The 16714-nt window shown below is 33.0% G+C and overlaps 1 protein-coding gene across 3 annotated transcripts in view; it reads right to left on the reverse strand.

Moving 5' to 3' along the window:
* Window positions 1–1582: 1582 nt before the first annotated feature.
* Window positions 1583–16714, reverse strand: part of LOC101972981 (UDP-glucuronosyltransferase 2A2) — a 30273-nt gene continuing 15141 nt past the window's right edge. For 2 of the 3 annotated variants that reach the window (XM_040292337.2, XM_005333277.4), the window contains exons 2-6: window positions 10083–10231; window positions 7773–7904; window positions 5655–5742; window positions 4941–5160; window positions 1583–1872 (exon numbers count right to left, since the gene is read on the reverse strand). In XM_040292337.2, the coding sequence (XP_040148271.2) occupies window positions 1593–1872; window positions 4941–5160; window positions 5655–5742; window positions 7773–7904; window positions 10083–10231 (869 nt within the window). In that variant the 3' untranslated portion in view covers window positions 1583–1592. The remainder of the gene's footprint in view (window positions 1873–4940; window positions 5161–5654; window positions 5743–7772; window positions 7905–10082; window positions 10232–16714) is intronic. The other variant, XM_078021376.1, reaches the window with a different exon arrangement.

Genomic DNA, 16714 nt, shown 5'->3' on the forward strand with positions numbered 1-16714 from the left:
GAAGCTGTCAGAAGATACTCTTATCATATATATGGAATGTATGTGAACAGAATAAATTACCAACTTCAGCCTCTTCTGAATCTCCAAGTGCTATGGAACTTCCCTGGAGGAATTCTAACTGCAGAAAATAACCTGATCATGGAGCCAACATAAAAAACTCTTCTCAAAATACAGTAAAGTTGTAAAACTCAAAACACATCAATGTGAATCACCTTTTTAAAAAATTGTTAAAATTCATCAAATACATTTTCAGTCTTCACAAACAATTTATTTGCATTTCTGTAATGCTTATATTCACAAAGACATACATTGCCACATAGTTATTTTTTTAAATGAAGTAGTTTTCAATAAACTACATTAAAACAAATAAGAATTTTAAACATTTCACTTAGCCAATGAATGTCACTTATATCAATTATATATCAATACTGAAATGAAAAGAATTATACATGCCATTAAGTTTATAAATGTTTTTAATTCAAAGATGATTCAAATAGTATTATTCACCTTAAATGATAAATATTTATTTTAACATGTTCTTATTCAAGCTGGTAGACTCATGTATCTTTAGCATAAGAATTAATAGGTGAATTTAAACTTATAGAAACTGGAAACAGCAATCTTAAATTCTAGTAAATATTTTTTGTCAGAAAATTAAACTTGATTATAAATAGTGATCATAAATTATGAATATCAGTGATTTAAAATATATGGATTAGCATTTATCAATAGTACCATTACTTAAAAAATTTATAAAATTACTAATTTTGTTTTTTTCCTAATTATATTCTCTAAAAATGATCATTTCATCTTTAACATATTTCTGACACTGAAAAAAATAATTCATGTCTTCCCTTTCTGAGACAGTATCCATATCCTTACATTAGAGGACAAACAAGAATATTTGTTGAAGAAAATCAGGAAAAAGACCATAATTATCTAAATGTGATCAATGAAAATGTTGTAGACCCACCATGATATACCATCACAGTTATAAATTCATGCTGTAATCGCTGTAACAATAGAGAAGCAGAAGAGTGTTTTTTCCCCTTAATTTAAAAATAAAATTGTTAACTAATTTCCTGTGGTGGTTATTTGATTTGTGTGGTCTACAGGGAATTGTGAATTTGACTCCTGATTTTCTTACATCCATCAAATTCCATTTAAACTTTGTGCTTTCCCTATGATTTGGTATATTTTTAGTCAGTGTATAAATTGATTTTTAAAAATTTAAAACTACATATGAAAAGAACATATTTAGACTTTGTAGTGCCCCCTGTGCCAGGAAAGTGAGAGGAAGAAAGAAAAAATGGGACATACTCACTAGTTAATGGTCATGTTGAGATCTAGGCTTTTCTCTAGACTAAGTCAGAGGAATGGGATTTTTGTTTTTCTTTTTTGTGGCACTGGGAATTGAACCCAGTGCATGCTAGGCAAGCACTCTACCAACTGAGCTATACCCCCAGCCCAGAAGGGGATATCTTAAAAAGCAGAGATGGATTTTCAGTAAGCTTTTTGTGGCTAGAATCAATAGGACTTCACAATTCTGAACTTTGCCAAACTTAGAAAGGTCTGTTTCCTCTTTTCTTGACCTATTCCCTTTTCTTCTTCTTTCCTGTCTTTCCAATTTTTTTAAAAGAAAACATACAACATTTTGTGACCATGAATATAACAGTCGTTGCACAGGCCAGCAAGAATCCAATCACATCTAAAGAGTGGTACTGGAACCAGGTGAGGTCATGGGAGGCTGGCCGTAAGTGCTTGGCTCCTTTGTGGCGCATGACAAATTCGATCCAGAAGACAGCTCGGTCCAGGGGCTTTATAGGTTGATCATGATGAATTCTTGATAACCTCATGGCATTCTCTTTATAACTAAAAGGCAAATACATAAAAATTAGTTTTTATTTTTGTTTTTTACTAAAGGCAAGTTCAATATTATACAAGCCAAAACCCATAGCTATGTGGAGAAAAAGTTTATCTTGCATGAACTTAGCCAGTTGACCAGGATTTTAAGTCATAAAAATGTATATGTGGAAGAGATATATTCTTAACACAACGTGGTTATTAGATATAGAAATGTATATGTAGAAAGAAATGAAATATTCAGTTGTAAATAGATAGCCTATTTTTTCAATGAAAAAAAAATTGATATTATGTGAGCTATAGTGTTCAGGACTGTTTTAAGATGAAGATGAGAATAACCCAATATTATTAGATAATATTATTTAAAACATCAATATGCACGGCCACTAACATCTGAACAGATCAAACGACAAACATGGGGAAATAGTCATCAACTTTAATGACTCATTTTACAGTGTTGAGATCACTGCAGTGCAGTAATTATTCCTTAGCACACATTTGCATATTTGTGGTGAAAATGACAATGTCTTTCTTGGCAATGTCAGGACTGAATGAAAACACTAAGAATTGGCAAATCCAAGTGCATGGAGTTCTTGAAAGAAATAAAACTCTCTCCCTAGAATTAGATCCCCCCTAATCAACATGGCACCACAATAGCAAGAATTATTGTTAATAGCTCTAATTGTTTCTCAAACAACACTGAGTAAAAGTCTATGTATTTAAAAGATAAGATATGTCTTCATTTAAGTTTCCTGGTAGTTTAAACTAGTAGATTCCAGGTTGGTTTGTGCTAGCAAGACATTGTTAGGATTGGGGAAAGGGAATGTGGTCATAATTCACAGGTGAATATGACCTAGACCAAGCAGCATGAGATTAACAACATGCATTCTTTGTGTATAGTGAAGAAGAGCCATCCTGCCATTCACCTGTAAGGTCAAGATAGTAATCACACACACATGGTCATTCTATTGAACTTTAGACAAAAGTGTAGTTCCTGTAAAAACTTTTTTCTGCAAATCAGATTTTTGTTAAGATTTTCACTTTTTATAGATAAAGATTTAAAATTTTGAATATACATAAATTTTATAGATAAATGTATACATATGAATACAGGTAAACTGTTTAATGAATAAGAATAATCAAGGATCATGTTCATCAATGTATTATTTCATATTTTTATGAACTGTTTTTTGACAATGATAAAATATTTTGAATAATTAAAATTACTATGATTTATATATTACTATGTAATCTTTTGTGCTTCTTAATTGCTTTGGGGAATAAGATAATGGGACACATGTAAACCCATATATATTCTCTATACTATACCACCCTTGTGTTTTCAGAAAATCTCAGAGGCAGTATTAGGTTGAGGATTAGTGTGAATATATTTTAATCAGACAACTTTTAGTATTTACTTGGAAATTTCTGAGTATCTATGATTCTGTTTTCATGTTTTCAATCATTATAAAATAAAATATTCAGAATATACAAAGAACTCAAAAAATTAAACAATAAGATAACAAACAACCCTATCAACAAATGGGCCAAGGACCTGAACAGACACTTCTCAGAGGAGGACATACAATCAATCAATAAGTACATGAAAAAATGCTCACCATCTCTAGCAGTCAGAGAAATGCAAATCAAAACCACCCTAAGATACCATCTCACTCCAGTAAGATTGGCAGCCATTATGAAGTCAAGTAACAATAAGTGCTGGCAAGGATGTGGGGAAAAGGATACACTTGTACATTGCTGGTGGAACTGCAAATTGGTGCGGCCAATATGGAAAGTAATATGAAGATTCCTAGGAAAGCTGGGAATGGAACCACCATTTGACCCAGCTATTGCCCTTCTCGGTCTATTCTCTGAGGACCTTAAAGGAGCATACTATAGGGATACTGCCACATCAATGATCAAAGCAGCACAATTCACAATAGCTAGACTTTGGAATCAACCTAGATGCCCTTCAATAGATGAATGGATTAAAAAACTGTGCCATTTATACACAATGGAGTATTATGCAGCACTAAAAAATGACAAAATCATGGATTTTGCAGGGAAATTGATGGCATTAGAGCAGATTATGCTAAGTGAAGCTAGCCAATCCTTAAAAAACAAATGCCAAATGTCTTCTTTGATATAAAGAGAGCAACTAAGATCAGAACAGGGAAGAAGAGCATGAGGAAAAGATTAACATTAAACAGAGACCAGTGGGGGGAGAGAAAGGGAGAGAGAAGGGAAACTGTATGGAAATGGAAGGAGACCCTCATTGTTACACAAAATTACATATAAGAGTTTGTGAGGGAAAAGGGGGAAAAACAAGGGAGAGAATTAAACAACAGCAGATAGGGTAGAGAGGGAAGATGAGAGGGAAGGGGAGGAGGGATAGTAGGGGATAGGAAAGGTAGCAGAATACAACAGTCATTAATATGGTATTATGTAAAAATGTGGATGTGTAACTAATGTGATTCTGCAACTTGTATTTGGGGTAAAAAATGGGAGTTCATAACCCACTTGAATCAAATGTATGGAAGATGATATGTCATGAGCTTTGTAATGTTTTGAACAATCAATAAAAAAATTAAATTAAAATTTAATAGACATTCTATATATTAGAGGTAAAAAGAATTACAAAATCTATCAGCTTTCATGTTTAATAAAATGAACTAAATTATCAGTAATTAACATCCTGGTAAGAAAGAAATTGATTAAACTTCAAGAACAATATTTATAGGGAAAAAAATCATACTAAGAATTATTGAAGTTCCTAACCCCTAGCTACCTCATAAATTATGATGTCTAGAAGACCCTAAAGCTATTAATGACTCAGAAATAGCTATTAGCAGTGTTTAATAACACTGTTTGACAGTATTAGTCATTATTTTTGAATGATTAATATTGGGAGCATTATCACTTTCATTTTGCACTTAATAAATGGTTTGTAATATTTAAATATTTTTATTCATGAAATTAAACAGATTATCCAGAAAAACCTTCCCATTAGGAAGGTTGAGGCAGTGGTACATAACATAATCAATGGCAGATAAGTCTTTAAAAGAAGTAGTACTCACGAAGGGTCATTAATGACTGTTCTCAAAGCACTGAGCAAATCCGCACTTGTCATTGTGTTGAAGTTCACCTCCACAGCTGCTCCTTTGGCCCTCATGTGAGCAATGTTATCAGGTTGATCAGCAAACATGGGGATTCCCACCATAGGGATCCCATGATAAATAGCTTCATAGATCCCATTAGTTCCACCATGAGTGATAAAAGCTTTGGTTTTAGGATGACCTAGTTTGGGGATGGAGGGAGAAGTGGGTATGTATTTCAAGCTAACACATTAGCAAAATTTCAGAGATGGAAGCAACAAAAAGCTATAGCATATAAGCCACTGAAGAAGGCGACATTTTTTTTTTTTAACAAAAGCTAATCTCATAAGACAATGCTACCCTAGAAAACTGTGATCCCAGAAAGAGAATAAATTTTTTCATTGTCTGGGAAGGCATTACTTAGGTGGTGTTACCTGAGCTGGGATTGAAATTTGAAATATGATGAGTCTTAACTGAGAATTAAGAGAAGCATGAATTTATGAATTTAATGGCCAATTGTTTAATTACAGCTGCTTTACAAAATGGAATGAAATATGAAAATGTTTAGTTATTAAATATTTTTAAAGTGCACTTGTTGTTATTCAATACCAAGATTATGTGACAACAAACTTACAAAGTAGTGACTTGACTTTTCTCTTATCCAATGATACAACTTTTCTTCCCCCACAGTCTTACCAAGAAGGTCATTCTGAGGTAACCAATCAAAAATTCGAGTATTGGCTCCTAATGTGGCTGGTTTCTTTCCTTGGTATCTCCATAATACCTGTGGAAGACAATGCTATCATGTTTCTAGTACACACAATGAGAGTGTGTTCAGTCTGTAGACTTATTTAGGAATCACATGCCTCCATACTACCAGTGATAGCTGAGTGAGGGGTACATAGAAGCAGTTTGCAGCTTGCAAATATTGAGGTACATACTGGGACTGTTCATGACTATCTTTAAAGACTTGTATTCAGATTCTATTAAGTATGGTATATTTTGAGGATTATTACTTCAAAATTGTTGGAAGTAATTCTTTAGAGAAATAGAATATAAATAGGACTAGTCTAATAAATCAGAATACAGAGGTTAAAAACATTGAGAGAAACACGAATTCTATGTAAACTATTGCATCCTACATGGTATGTCTCAAGTGTAATTTTTTTTCAAAAATGTAATTAGCTTTAGATTTTTGGGTTTTTTCTCTTTTCTTTTATTCTTCTTATTTATCTATCAATCTATTTATTTATTTATTTATTTATTTATTTTGGTGACAGTATTTTTTCTCCATCTTCCTTCCCCTCTCCTTCCTTCCTCCTCTCCTTTCTCCCCTCCCTTCCTTCCTTTCTCCCCAGCACTCTCTCTAATTTCTTTTTTTTTTTGAGGGAGGATTAGATATCGGTTTATATTCTACTTTTCAATAAAGTATTTTATTAGGATATTAACTATTTTTGTACATATTTGTCTTTTGCTAGAAAGGCAAATTTTCGGAGGTACTAGAGGTTGAACCCAGGGTCACTCGACCACTGAGCCACATCCCCAACTCTATTTTGTATTTTACTTAGAGACATGGTCTCACTCAGTTGCTTAGTCCCTCACTAAATTGCTGAGGCTGGCTTTGAGCTATCAATCCTTCTGCCTCCTCCTCTCCAGTATCTGGGATTATAGGAGTGCACCACCACACCCTCCAGAAAAGGCAAATTTTAAGAGGCAAGTATAGAAATGGAAACTAGAAGTTCTATTATGCCAAATTAGCATAGTTACCTTTGTACTACTCTGTGTAGTTTAACTAATATATAAATATAAAAAGTACCAGCATACTTCATGAATAGGATTATATAGAAAATAGAAATATAAACTTATAAATATAAACTTATAATGATATAAATATAAACATATAATGATAAAAATCAAGGCTAATTGAATAACAAATTAAAAATGAAATATTGTTTGAAAATAATGTTACAATTTTAATTGCTTTTATCCAATTTGGATAGAATAAGTGAATCTAATCTTTTACTTCTAAAGCAATTACACTTTGGTAGAGTTTTTAAAAAAACTCAGAAATTCAGATTTTTCTGTTCTATGTATATAGTCTGTCTCTTTTCCTGGACTGTCACAAGCCAGCCATAGGTTATGTGTGTGAGCTATGTCACACTGGAGTACATGAGGGGACTGGACTGACATTACTGCTCTGAGGGCTGACATGTGTCCTTCTCACTCACTCTGCCTATGATCCCCACACAGCACTTGAGATGAGTGTGGGCTTCCAAGATGTCAGCCAATCTGCTGACCACAAGCCATCACCAAACCATCCCTGAAGCCTAATCCCTTGCCGTATTTGGGTGGAACTTTCTCAACTATCTTCCCCGCAATAAATAGGGTTTCAGGCCTGCTCTCTCTCTCTTTTGCCTGCCTCTCTTGTCTCCTTTGTGGGAGGTGAGGTCAAGGAGGTATCAATGAACCACAAAAAAAAAGGTATTTTCTGTCTTCACAAAATTCTGTACTTCAGAACTGGAAATAGTCGATGCAATCCAAAATGTTACAAAAGACTTAATATTCACACCTCTATCCTGTTAAAATTAAGTAATACAAAAGTGAGTTCTGATAGTAATGCCAAGGTTCTGTTAGGCAAATGGTCAAATGTGCCTAAGTACAACATTTTAATATTATACAAATTTGTACCCAACCCTGATGTCAGTTATGCTCAGTGTTAATGAGTTTCAACATCCATCTGCAAAGAATGTGATTAACTAAAATGTCTGTCCCATTACTAAGAAGTTGCTGACCAGAGTGGCAAATCATACTGACCTTCTGTGGAATCTGGGCAAGGGCTGAGGCAATGAGATTGGCCTTTTCTTCTGTGAGGTTTTTGACCATTGACCCCAGAGAAAATGCAACAACACCATCTTCCCCTGAGCTCTGGACAAAATCTTCCATTTCCTGTGGACATACATTTTTTCTTTTTAAAAATGCAGCATCACAAAGAAAAAAAAATATTTACCTATACTTAGAAGTAGAAAAAGTAAAAACTAATGTCAGAGAAATTGTTAGGCTGATTCTATCTTTTGACATATAATTATCTAGTCTCTTTAAAAAGAAGTATATCCCTGAAACTTATGGCTAATATGTATTGTAAGTAATTGCAAGTACAAATATGAATCAAATCACTACAGAGACAAATAGCCAATGATGGCAGTTCTTCTCATGGTTAGTGCAATTGTTATTCTCAAGGTATCATTTTCCCAACCAACAGAATTATCTACAAACTGGTAAAAATATTTCATGGCAGGAAGCCCAAGAAAGGATCCAGATCTAGGCATTTATATTATCAATATGCCTGTTATATCCAAAATGTACCTTCCTAAGAGACAAACATTCAAGATAATTTATCACAAGGATTCACTTTTCTGATTAATAGGGCTAAGAAGAAATTTGTTAAAAATGTGATATATATATTGAAGAAGATACCACAGTTTATCTTCTTATAATAATAATGACTTTTAAAAGATGGTGTATTTAATTTGTGCCGTAGAGCAGTAGTGAAGTACAGATCCCTATATAAATAAAATCCCCTGAGTCTTTGCTCAGTTTTGCAAATTGGGCACTGCAAAGTTGAGGACTGGGTCCTTTTACATAATAACCCATGTGAATGCCACCCTCTAAAGTCAATTTATGGCTGGTAAACTTATCAGAGAAGGGCAATGTGTTGAATTAAAGTGCACTGTTTTTCCAGCTTGCTTAATGTCAGGAGAGTGTTTCTGTTTTCTCTTAAGCAGGTGCTTATCAAGCAAATCAAAAAACAAACACACACAAACACACACACACACATCCCATGCTGATCTGTATTTTTGACTTAACAGTGTCTATTTTTTATTCTATTTATTTGGTGTCTAGCATAATTCATTCATCAGCTGTAAAAGTTAAGATTGGTAATCATACTGCTCAAAGTCTATATCAGTAGGTAATCAGAGATTGGAATTGAATCCAAACTGGAATCTTCTTGTAAAGCATGTTGAAAGTTATTTTTGTGAAATTATACATGTGAAAGGGAGAAAAGGATATATAAAATAGTGTGGTAGGGGTTTTATCCAGTGATCATGGATGAGTTGTATCTCTCTCTGTATATTTATTTAGTTATTATTTTATTAACTCCTGTACTGACAGTACTTAGCATAGCTTTTTTGCAGCCATAAACTTGACTGTTAAACATATTCAGAATCTTGAAGTGAAATTTTAAACTTACATATGCTTTACTTAAGTTAAACAGAAATCAAAACTCTCCTGGGAAAGTTTTTGATTCTTATCATGTTTATCTAATTTATTTGTTGTTGTTGTTTCTTAAAATTTATTTATGTCCAAAATTTCTGGCATTCCAAGTTTGTCTTTGAAAACTTTGGAATATGGCATACAATTTTTATTTTTCTCTCAAAAAACAAATACTGACATCATGCTTACAGAAAGCAATATTACATTTGAATTGGGGTGGGTTTCTACCCCATTCCATAACAATGGGCTTTATTTTTCATGCTTTCTACCAATACTGAGACCTGTGCTACCCCCCAAATTTCCAGAGATCACGTGATAATCCATTTTGGTCAAAAACTAAACTCATCATCAACTTTGTGGAGTTTTTTTTTTACCATTTGTTTCCTATGATACTAAAGGTAATAATCCCCGGATTAAAATCTAAGAATGCTACCTTATTCCATGTCTTCCCTTAATAATTATTTCTTCTTATTCATCAAATTCTGTGCAATTCACAAAGAATTCTCACGAAGGTATTTTTTTCAATCAACTACTTTGGGAAATGTCCCTGGTGATCAGGTTTCACATTAATATCTTAATGTCTTCTTAGTGATTCCATGGGTCTCCTTTCTGTCCTTTTGCTCAGTATCCACACTAAAGATGCAGGTATTTTTAGTACACTACTCGAGTTATTTTATTCTTCAGCTAACTTCTCAAGTAAAATCCAAAAGACCTAATATCACTCAAAAAAGACCCCTATGATGAAGAAAATAACCTGGGAGTGGTAGACTGAAAATATTCAACAACATATCTTTGTTATTGGAGCTGTGAACTTTAAAGGAAAATGGGACAATTTTATCACCATAGACCTACCTTAGGTAAAGGTTTGGCAGGTTTACAGTGCAATCCTCCTACAAACTCAAAATTAGGTAAGTATGGACGAGGAAATTCAAAATCCCAATATGTCCGGATTAGCCAAATTTCAGCTTTGCCCATAGTCTCACATAATGTAGTGGGTCTTCCTGGATAAAATGAAGATTTGCGTGGAGAAATTTAATACACATATTTGCCATATTTGCTAGGAAAAAACAAAAATGCATCACTGATTACCTTATAAGCTATTAAGGAAAAGAATAAAGACCTCTAGAATACTTACAATGACTATATGTTAAAAGGAAGAAAGGAAAGGAAGAAGGAGGTAAGAGAGAGAGGAAAGAATGAAAGAAAGAAAACAAAAAAAAGGACTTGGGGGCAATGAAAGACAATTAATATGTAAGTATAGATTCGTAACAGTGAAGGAAGCAAAAATTTAACTACAAATATTGAGAGATTTAGTACTTGTTCTTTCTCTTTAATTTAGTGCAGAAGATAGATTAACTCCATCACATAAGCCTCATTCAACTCACCTCTCAAAAACTTCCCAGTTTTTATTCAGGAACAGGACTGTCTTAGAGCTTGTATAGTCTCTTTCAAACATATTGTTGAAGAACCCATACCTATTTCAATCCAACATTTTTCTGAATCAAATCTTATCACTTAAATTTATTTAACATTATGTCTTCAATAAACAGTTCCTGATTAATTCACACTCAATACCCCCCTTATATGTGCAATACATATATAGATAGTACTAATATCATATACTTATTCTAGTGTTAACTTTAAATGATGTTTTTTGAAAGGGGCAGATTCTAAGTATTAACTTTAGGAGTTTTGTAGAAAAGAATGAGTATTTGTCATTTAAATCCACCTTTTCTACATACTAAAAAATGTGTTTTGCAACGGAGAAAAGAAAACCTCAAATAAGAATATTTTCTTGCTAAGAATTCTAATCATAATTGGTAAGTATATACTCCTGGGATAGAAAGCCTCTTTGAATAGTCATTACTTAGTAGTATTTGAAGATATGTGTGAGTTCATGTAACCAATGTCTTAATTTGATAATGAAGAAAGATTGCCCAATGAAACTCAACTTGAAATTTTCAGAGATTGGATGAAAACTTCTCTCCACATCTTCTACATCAAAATGTTTGTGTCATAGAAGTGCCTTTATTTTGGGCTGAGGATGTAGCTCAGTGGTAGAGCCTAGCTGTACAAGAGCCTGGATTTGATCCCTACACTTCAAGTAATAGATGCTTTATTTCATATGTGCCACATCCTGCCTTCATTATGAATTCCATAGGTGAAGTTTACGTTCATAAGTTCTAGAACAAATTTTTAGGAAGACCAAGCTTCTTCAGTAAAATTGTATTTTTAAAGCAGTGATCACAATTATATACATAGAGTCAAAGAAAAATGAAAATAAATTTGAACAAATGCATACAAAATTGGCAAATAATTTCATAAGAAATTTTAAAAGTTATACTGAAGAATTGTGAAATAAAAATAATGAATTAAAATTTACCATCAATTCTTTTATTGTAATTATATTATTTATATAAATAGTTATAAACATTGGGCAATTATGTGATATATAATTAATAAATTATAAAATATGAGCTGTCAAGTGAATATTGTTATTGATTGCATCTATTATTTTAAAACTAAGTCTAATGAGATGGCTTTTAATTTGAAGAACTCCTGTTAGTAACTTGAATTAATTGCTACATGCCTGTCTGTAATTTATGTGGAAAGAGAAAAATTTAGTAGGAGGCATTTACCAATCACTGAGGTGACATGTTAGCTAGACTGACGTGTACAGATGATTTCTAGGCTATCTAAGTGTTTTTATTTCCAATGGAATGAGAGAAAATGTATATGCACATTTCTGGGTCACTTTTTTTAAAAAATTAAAAGTATATTCTCCATTTTACCTTCATTTTCTTTCAGGCCAGTGTACAAATAACCTTGTCCAATTATTCAGGCAAAAACAGCATCACAAACTATTGTAAGAACTAAGATAATTAGTTCTTGATTCCTGGATCACTTTGTGAGTAGAACTTATTTTCTTCAGGTAGATAGTTACATGAGGGAGAAATAATTTCTGTGCATTTACGGTGTTTTGTTGTATATTTTTACTGCAGCTCACACGGTAGAGTCCATTGTTTCATGGTAGGCAACACATCATAGTAGCACAAACTAGAATATAGACAATGGATGATATGATGCTGTCATATCCTACAAATACTTTGAGAACAGAATTGACAGGATCTCCATTCAGATTATTTATGTACTGTAAAAAAAGAGAGTTGGATGTATAATGATCCTAGTTATGTTTTTACCTGAGTCACTAGAAGAACTGAATTTAATTGAATAAAATAGGGAAACTTAACACCTATGATAAAGGGAAATAAAAAAGCAACGACAACACAAACCTCAAAGGTTTAAATCTTTTTTACCACAGATGGAGCCCAGAGGCACTTAACCACTGAGCTATATCCCCAGATCTTTTTATTGGAGGTAAGCTCTTGCTAAGTTACTTGGAGCCTTGCTAACCTGCTGAGGCTGACATTGATCATTCTTGAATCTATGCCTTCCCATCAATGCCTGCCATGGTACCAAACTTCAAACTTTCTTTGTACTTAACTTTCTTACATCTTCCTTGCTAGCTACTGAAAAAACGATAATACCCATTATTTGGATTAATCATTAAATTGGTATCCACAGTTACTTACAGAGGAATTTATCAATTCCAAAAAATAAATTAGCAAACAGAAAAGCTAACTAAGCTGTGTATCCATCCAGTCCTGGGCTTTTCTGATCAAAATTCCAATGGCATTCCTCATAGAAATAGAAAAAGGAATCATGAAATTCACCTGAAAAAATACGAGACCCAGAATAGGAAAAGTTCATAATCTTTAGCAATTTGAGAAATGCAAACCAAAACTAAGATATCATCTCCCTCTAGTCAGAATCGCAGCTATTATGAAAACAAACAACAATAAGTGTTAAGGAGGATGTGTGGGGGGGAAAGGTACATTCATACATTTCTGGTGGGAGTGCAAATTGGTACAGCCAATATGGAAAGCAATATGGAGATTCCTTGGAATACTGAGAATGAAACCACCATTTGACCCAGCTATCCCTCTCATTGGTTTATACCCCAAAGCCTTAAAAACAGCATACTACAGAGACACAGCCACATCAATGTTTATAGCAGCACAATTCACAATAGCTAAACTGTGGAGCCAACCTAGATGCACTTCAGTGGATGAATGGATAAAAAATGTGGCATATATATATGGAATATTATTCAGCAAGAAAAGAGAAGAAAATCATAGCATTTACAGGTAAATGGATGGAGAAGATAATTCTAAGTGAAGTTAGCCAATCCCCCAAAACAAATGCCGAATCTTTTCTCTGATAGAAGGAGGCTGACTCACAGTGGGATAGGGAGGAGAACATGGGAGGAATTGATGAATTCTAGATAAGGCACAGGGGTGGAAGGGGGAAATGAGGGGGTAGGGGATTAGCAAGGATGGTGGAATATGATAAACATCATCATCCAAAGTACATGTATAAAGACACGAATTAGTGTCAACATACTTTATATACAACCAGAGATATGAAAAATTGTGCTGCATACATGTAATAAGAATTGTAATGCATTCATTCCATTGTAAGTTATTGGTTTTTAAATCAATTTTTAAAAAAAGAAAAAAAAGAACCAACTAACTAAAGTTTTCAAGGCAAGCATTATATTGATCTTAGGATCATTCTGAACATTGATCTGAATCCTGTTTGTTAGTGGCTGCAGTCCAGAGAGTATGTCCACATATAAGTAGGAAGTCCACTTAGAAAATTAGGAAATCAGGCAATTTGAAGAGGAAAAAGTAATTCACTTTTCTTCAACTCAATGTTCAAACAAAAAGAAAGTTTCTCAGTTTTTATGAGTACTTTCTGTCACTGAAGGGTGGTTTTCTTTATATAATAGAATAGTTTAATCCTTACTAAATATGCAAAGTTAGGCCCATCATTGTCTGTAGAGTGGTGGATGTAGAAAACTTAATTGCTTACAGTGGATACTGAAGTGGAAAATATTTATTGTTTAATGGAACCCAAGTAAAATGGAAAACAATGTGTAAAAGCTTGACACAACAAGGTCAGTGTACAACTTGTGCCCATTACAAAATCTGAGCCTATAATCAGATATATTTAGAAACAAGAATGCCTACTATTTTATTTTAAATTGTTTACTGTTTTGACATTAATATAATCTAGTATCATTCATTACCTATGGACTACAGATTATAAATGAACCTCTTCATAAAGAATATCATGTTTTAACAGTCTTATTAAAAATATAAGATTATTTAGGAGAAAAAGAGATAACTATTAGTAAGTCAGAAAAAAGTTGAAAATTAGGAAATCAGAAGCAATAATCATATAGTGTTAAACACACACTATATCATGAGAGACCAGGTTGAAAAGATAGGGATAGATATTCAGTCTCTTTAAGCCATATGAATGGAGAAAATAAAAGACAATTCCTTCTTTTCATCAGAGCAATTATTTGCTAACATTTTACTAAAACTTTGCTATGGCAAGAGAGTCCCCAAACACAAAGATGCGTGACATTTTTAGTACATACTCTGCTTGATGAAGAATTCCCCACATTTTAGTCTGCTAAGATAACATTTGTGTTTCTGCTTACCTTAAATATATGTGTTCCCAGAAGGCTTCATTCATAACCCTATATACCAAAATTTTACAGTGATATATTTATGGTTCTATCTCATCCATTTGTCTCTGAAGGTAGAATTAAAGCCAAGATCATGGTCTCATGTATCTTATTTCCAATATACTAGATGTTAAATTACTTACTCGGAAACTATTGCAGTATAAATTTAGTTTAAAACCTTGTCTAAAAGCTAAGAATTTATAAATGGGGCAACTTTAGCATTAGTTCTATGAAACAATATATCTGTTAGGAAATCAGTGTAATATGCACAAATTGATAAATGTAATACACAACATAAAAAGAACAAAGGGCAAAAACCACATGCTTATTTCAAAATGCAGAAAAGCACTCAACAAAATTTAACAAACCTTCATGATAAAAACTGAGAAAACTAGGGATAGAGGGAATTTACCTTGAAATAATAAAGGCTGTGCATGAAAAACCAGAAACTGATATCATACTGAATGGGAAAAAATGGAAAGTATTTTCCTTAAAAATCAGGAAAAGAAAAGGATGTTCACTTTTACCACTCATATTCAATCTATTCCTTGAAATTTTAGCCACAGGGATTAGGCAACATAAATAAATAACACAAAGAGAATAACATAAGTCAAATTATCCATATTTGCAGATAATATAATTCTCTTATACATAGGTGACCCTACAGGTTCCACCAGAAGACTTCTAGAGCTATTAAACAAATTCATCATAGTAACAACATACAAAAATCAATAATGAATCTGCTCATAATGAAATCAGGAAAGAAATCCCATTTATAAGAGCTTTAAAATTACATATCTTGGAATAAACTAACCAAGAAAGTTATGACCTCTATAATGAAAATTACAGAACACTGAAGAAATAAATTCAACATGACTTTAGAAGATGGCAAGACTCGGAATATTCATGAATAGGCAGAATTAATAGCATTGAAATGGCCAAATTGCTAATAGCAATTAGCAGATTCAATGAAGTTTTCATCTAAATACCAAGGATATTCTTCACAGAACTAGAAACAATCATCCTAAATTTATGTGAAAGAACAAAAGACCCAGAATATCCCAAGCAATCTTAGGCAAAAAGAGCAATACATGAGGCATCACAAGACCTTATTTGAAAATACACTACAGGGTCATGGTACCCAAAATAGCATGGTACTGACATAAAAACAAACAGCATAGACCAACAGAACAGAATAGAAGACACAAAGACAAACTCATACAGATACAGTCATGTGATCCTTGACAAAGCTGGCAAAAATACATATTGGAGAAAAAAAAAAAAGCTTATTTAACAATTGGGCTGGGAGAACTGAATATCCACATATAGAAGAATGATACTAGATCCCTCTCTCTCACCATGTACAAAGGAGAACTCACAATGTATTGAAGATCTAAATATAAGAGCAAAAGTTTTAAAACTGTTTGGGAAAAACATTTCAACCTAAAGATTTCTCTATGGCTTAGGAAATAAGAGCAAGAGGCAATAAATGGGATGGCATCAAATTAAAAAGCCTCTGCACAATAAGAGAAACAATGAACAGAGCGAAGAGAAAACTGACAGAATGGTGGAACATCTTTACCAGCTACTTCTTCAACAGACCATTAGCAACCGGAATATGCAAAGAATTAAAAAAAACTAAAAAAAAAATTCAAACAAACAAACAAAAAAACTCAATCAATAAATTGGTGGGCAACAATTACATGAAAAACTATTCAACATCTTTGGCCATCAGGGAAATGCAAATCAAAACTACACTGATATTTCATCAGAATGGCAGTCATCAAGAATACAAATAACAATGAATGCTGATGAGGATGCCGGGAAAATTAATTGTTATGCACTGTTTGTGAGGATATAAATTGGGATAGCTACCACAGAAATC

The sequence above is a fragment of the Ictidomys tridecemlineatus genome, chromosome 9, assembly GCF_052094955.1.
Source record: "Ictidomys tridecemlineatus isolate mIctTri1 chromosome 9, mIctTri1.hap1, whole genome shotgun sequence".
In the NCBI taxonomy this organism is placed as follows: domain Eukaryota; kingdom Metazoa; phylum Chordata; class Mammalia; order Rodentia; family Sciuridae; genus Ictidomys; species Ictidomys tridecemlineatus.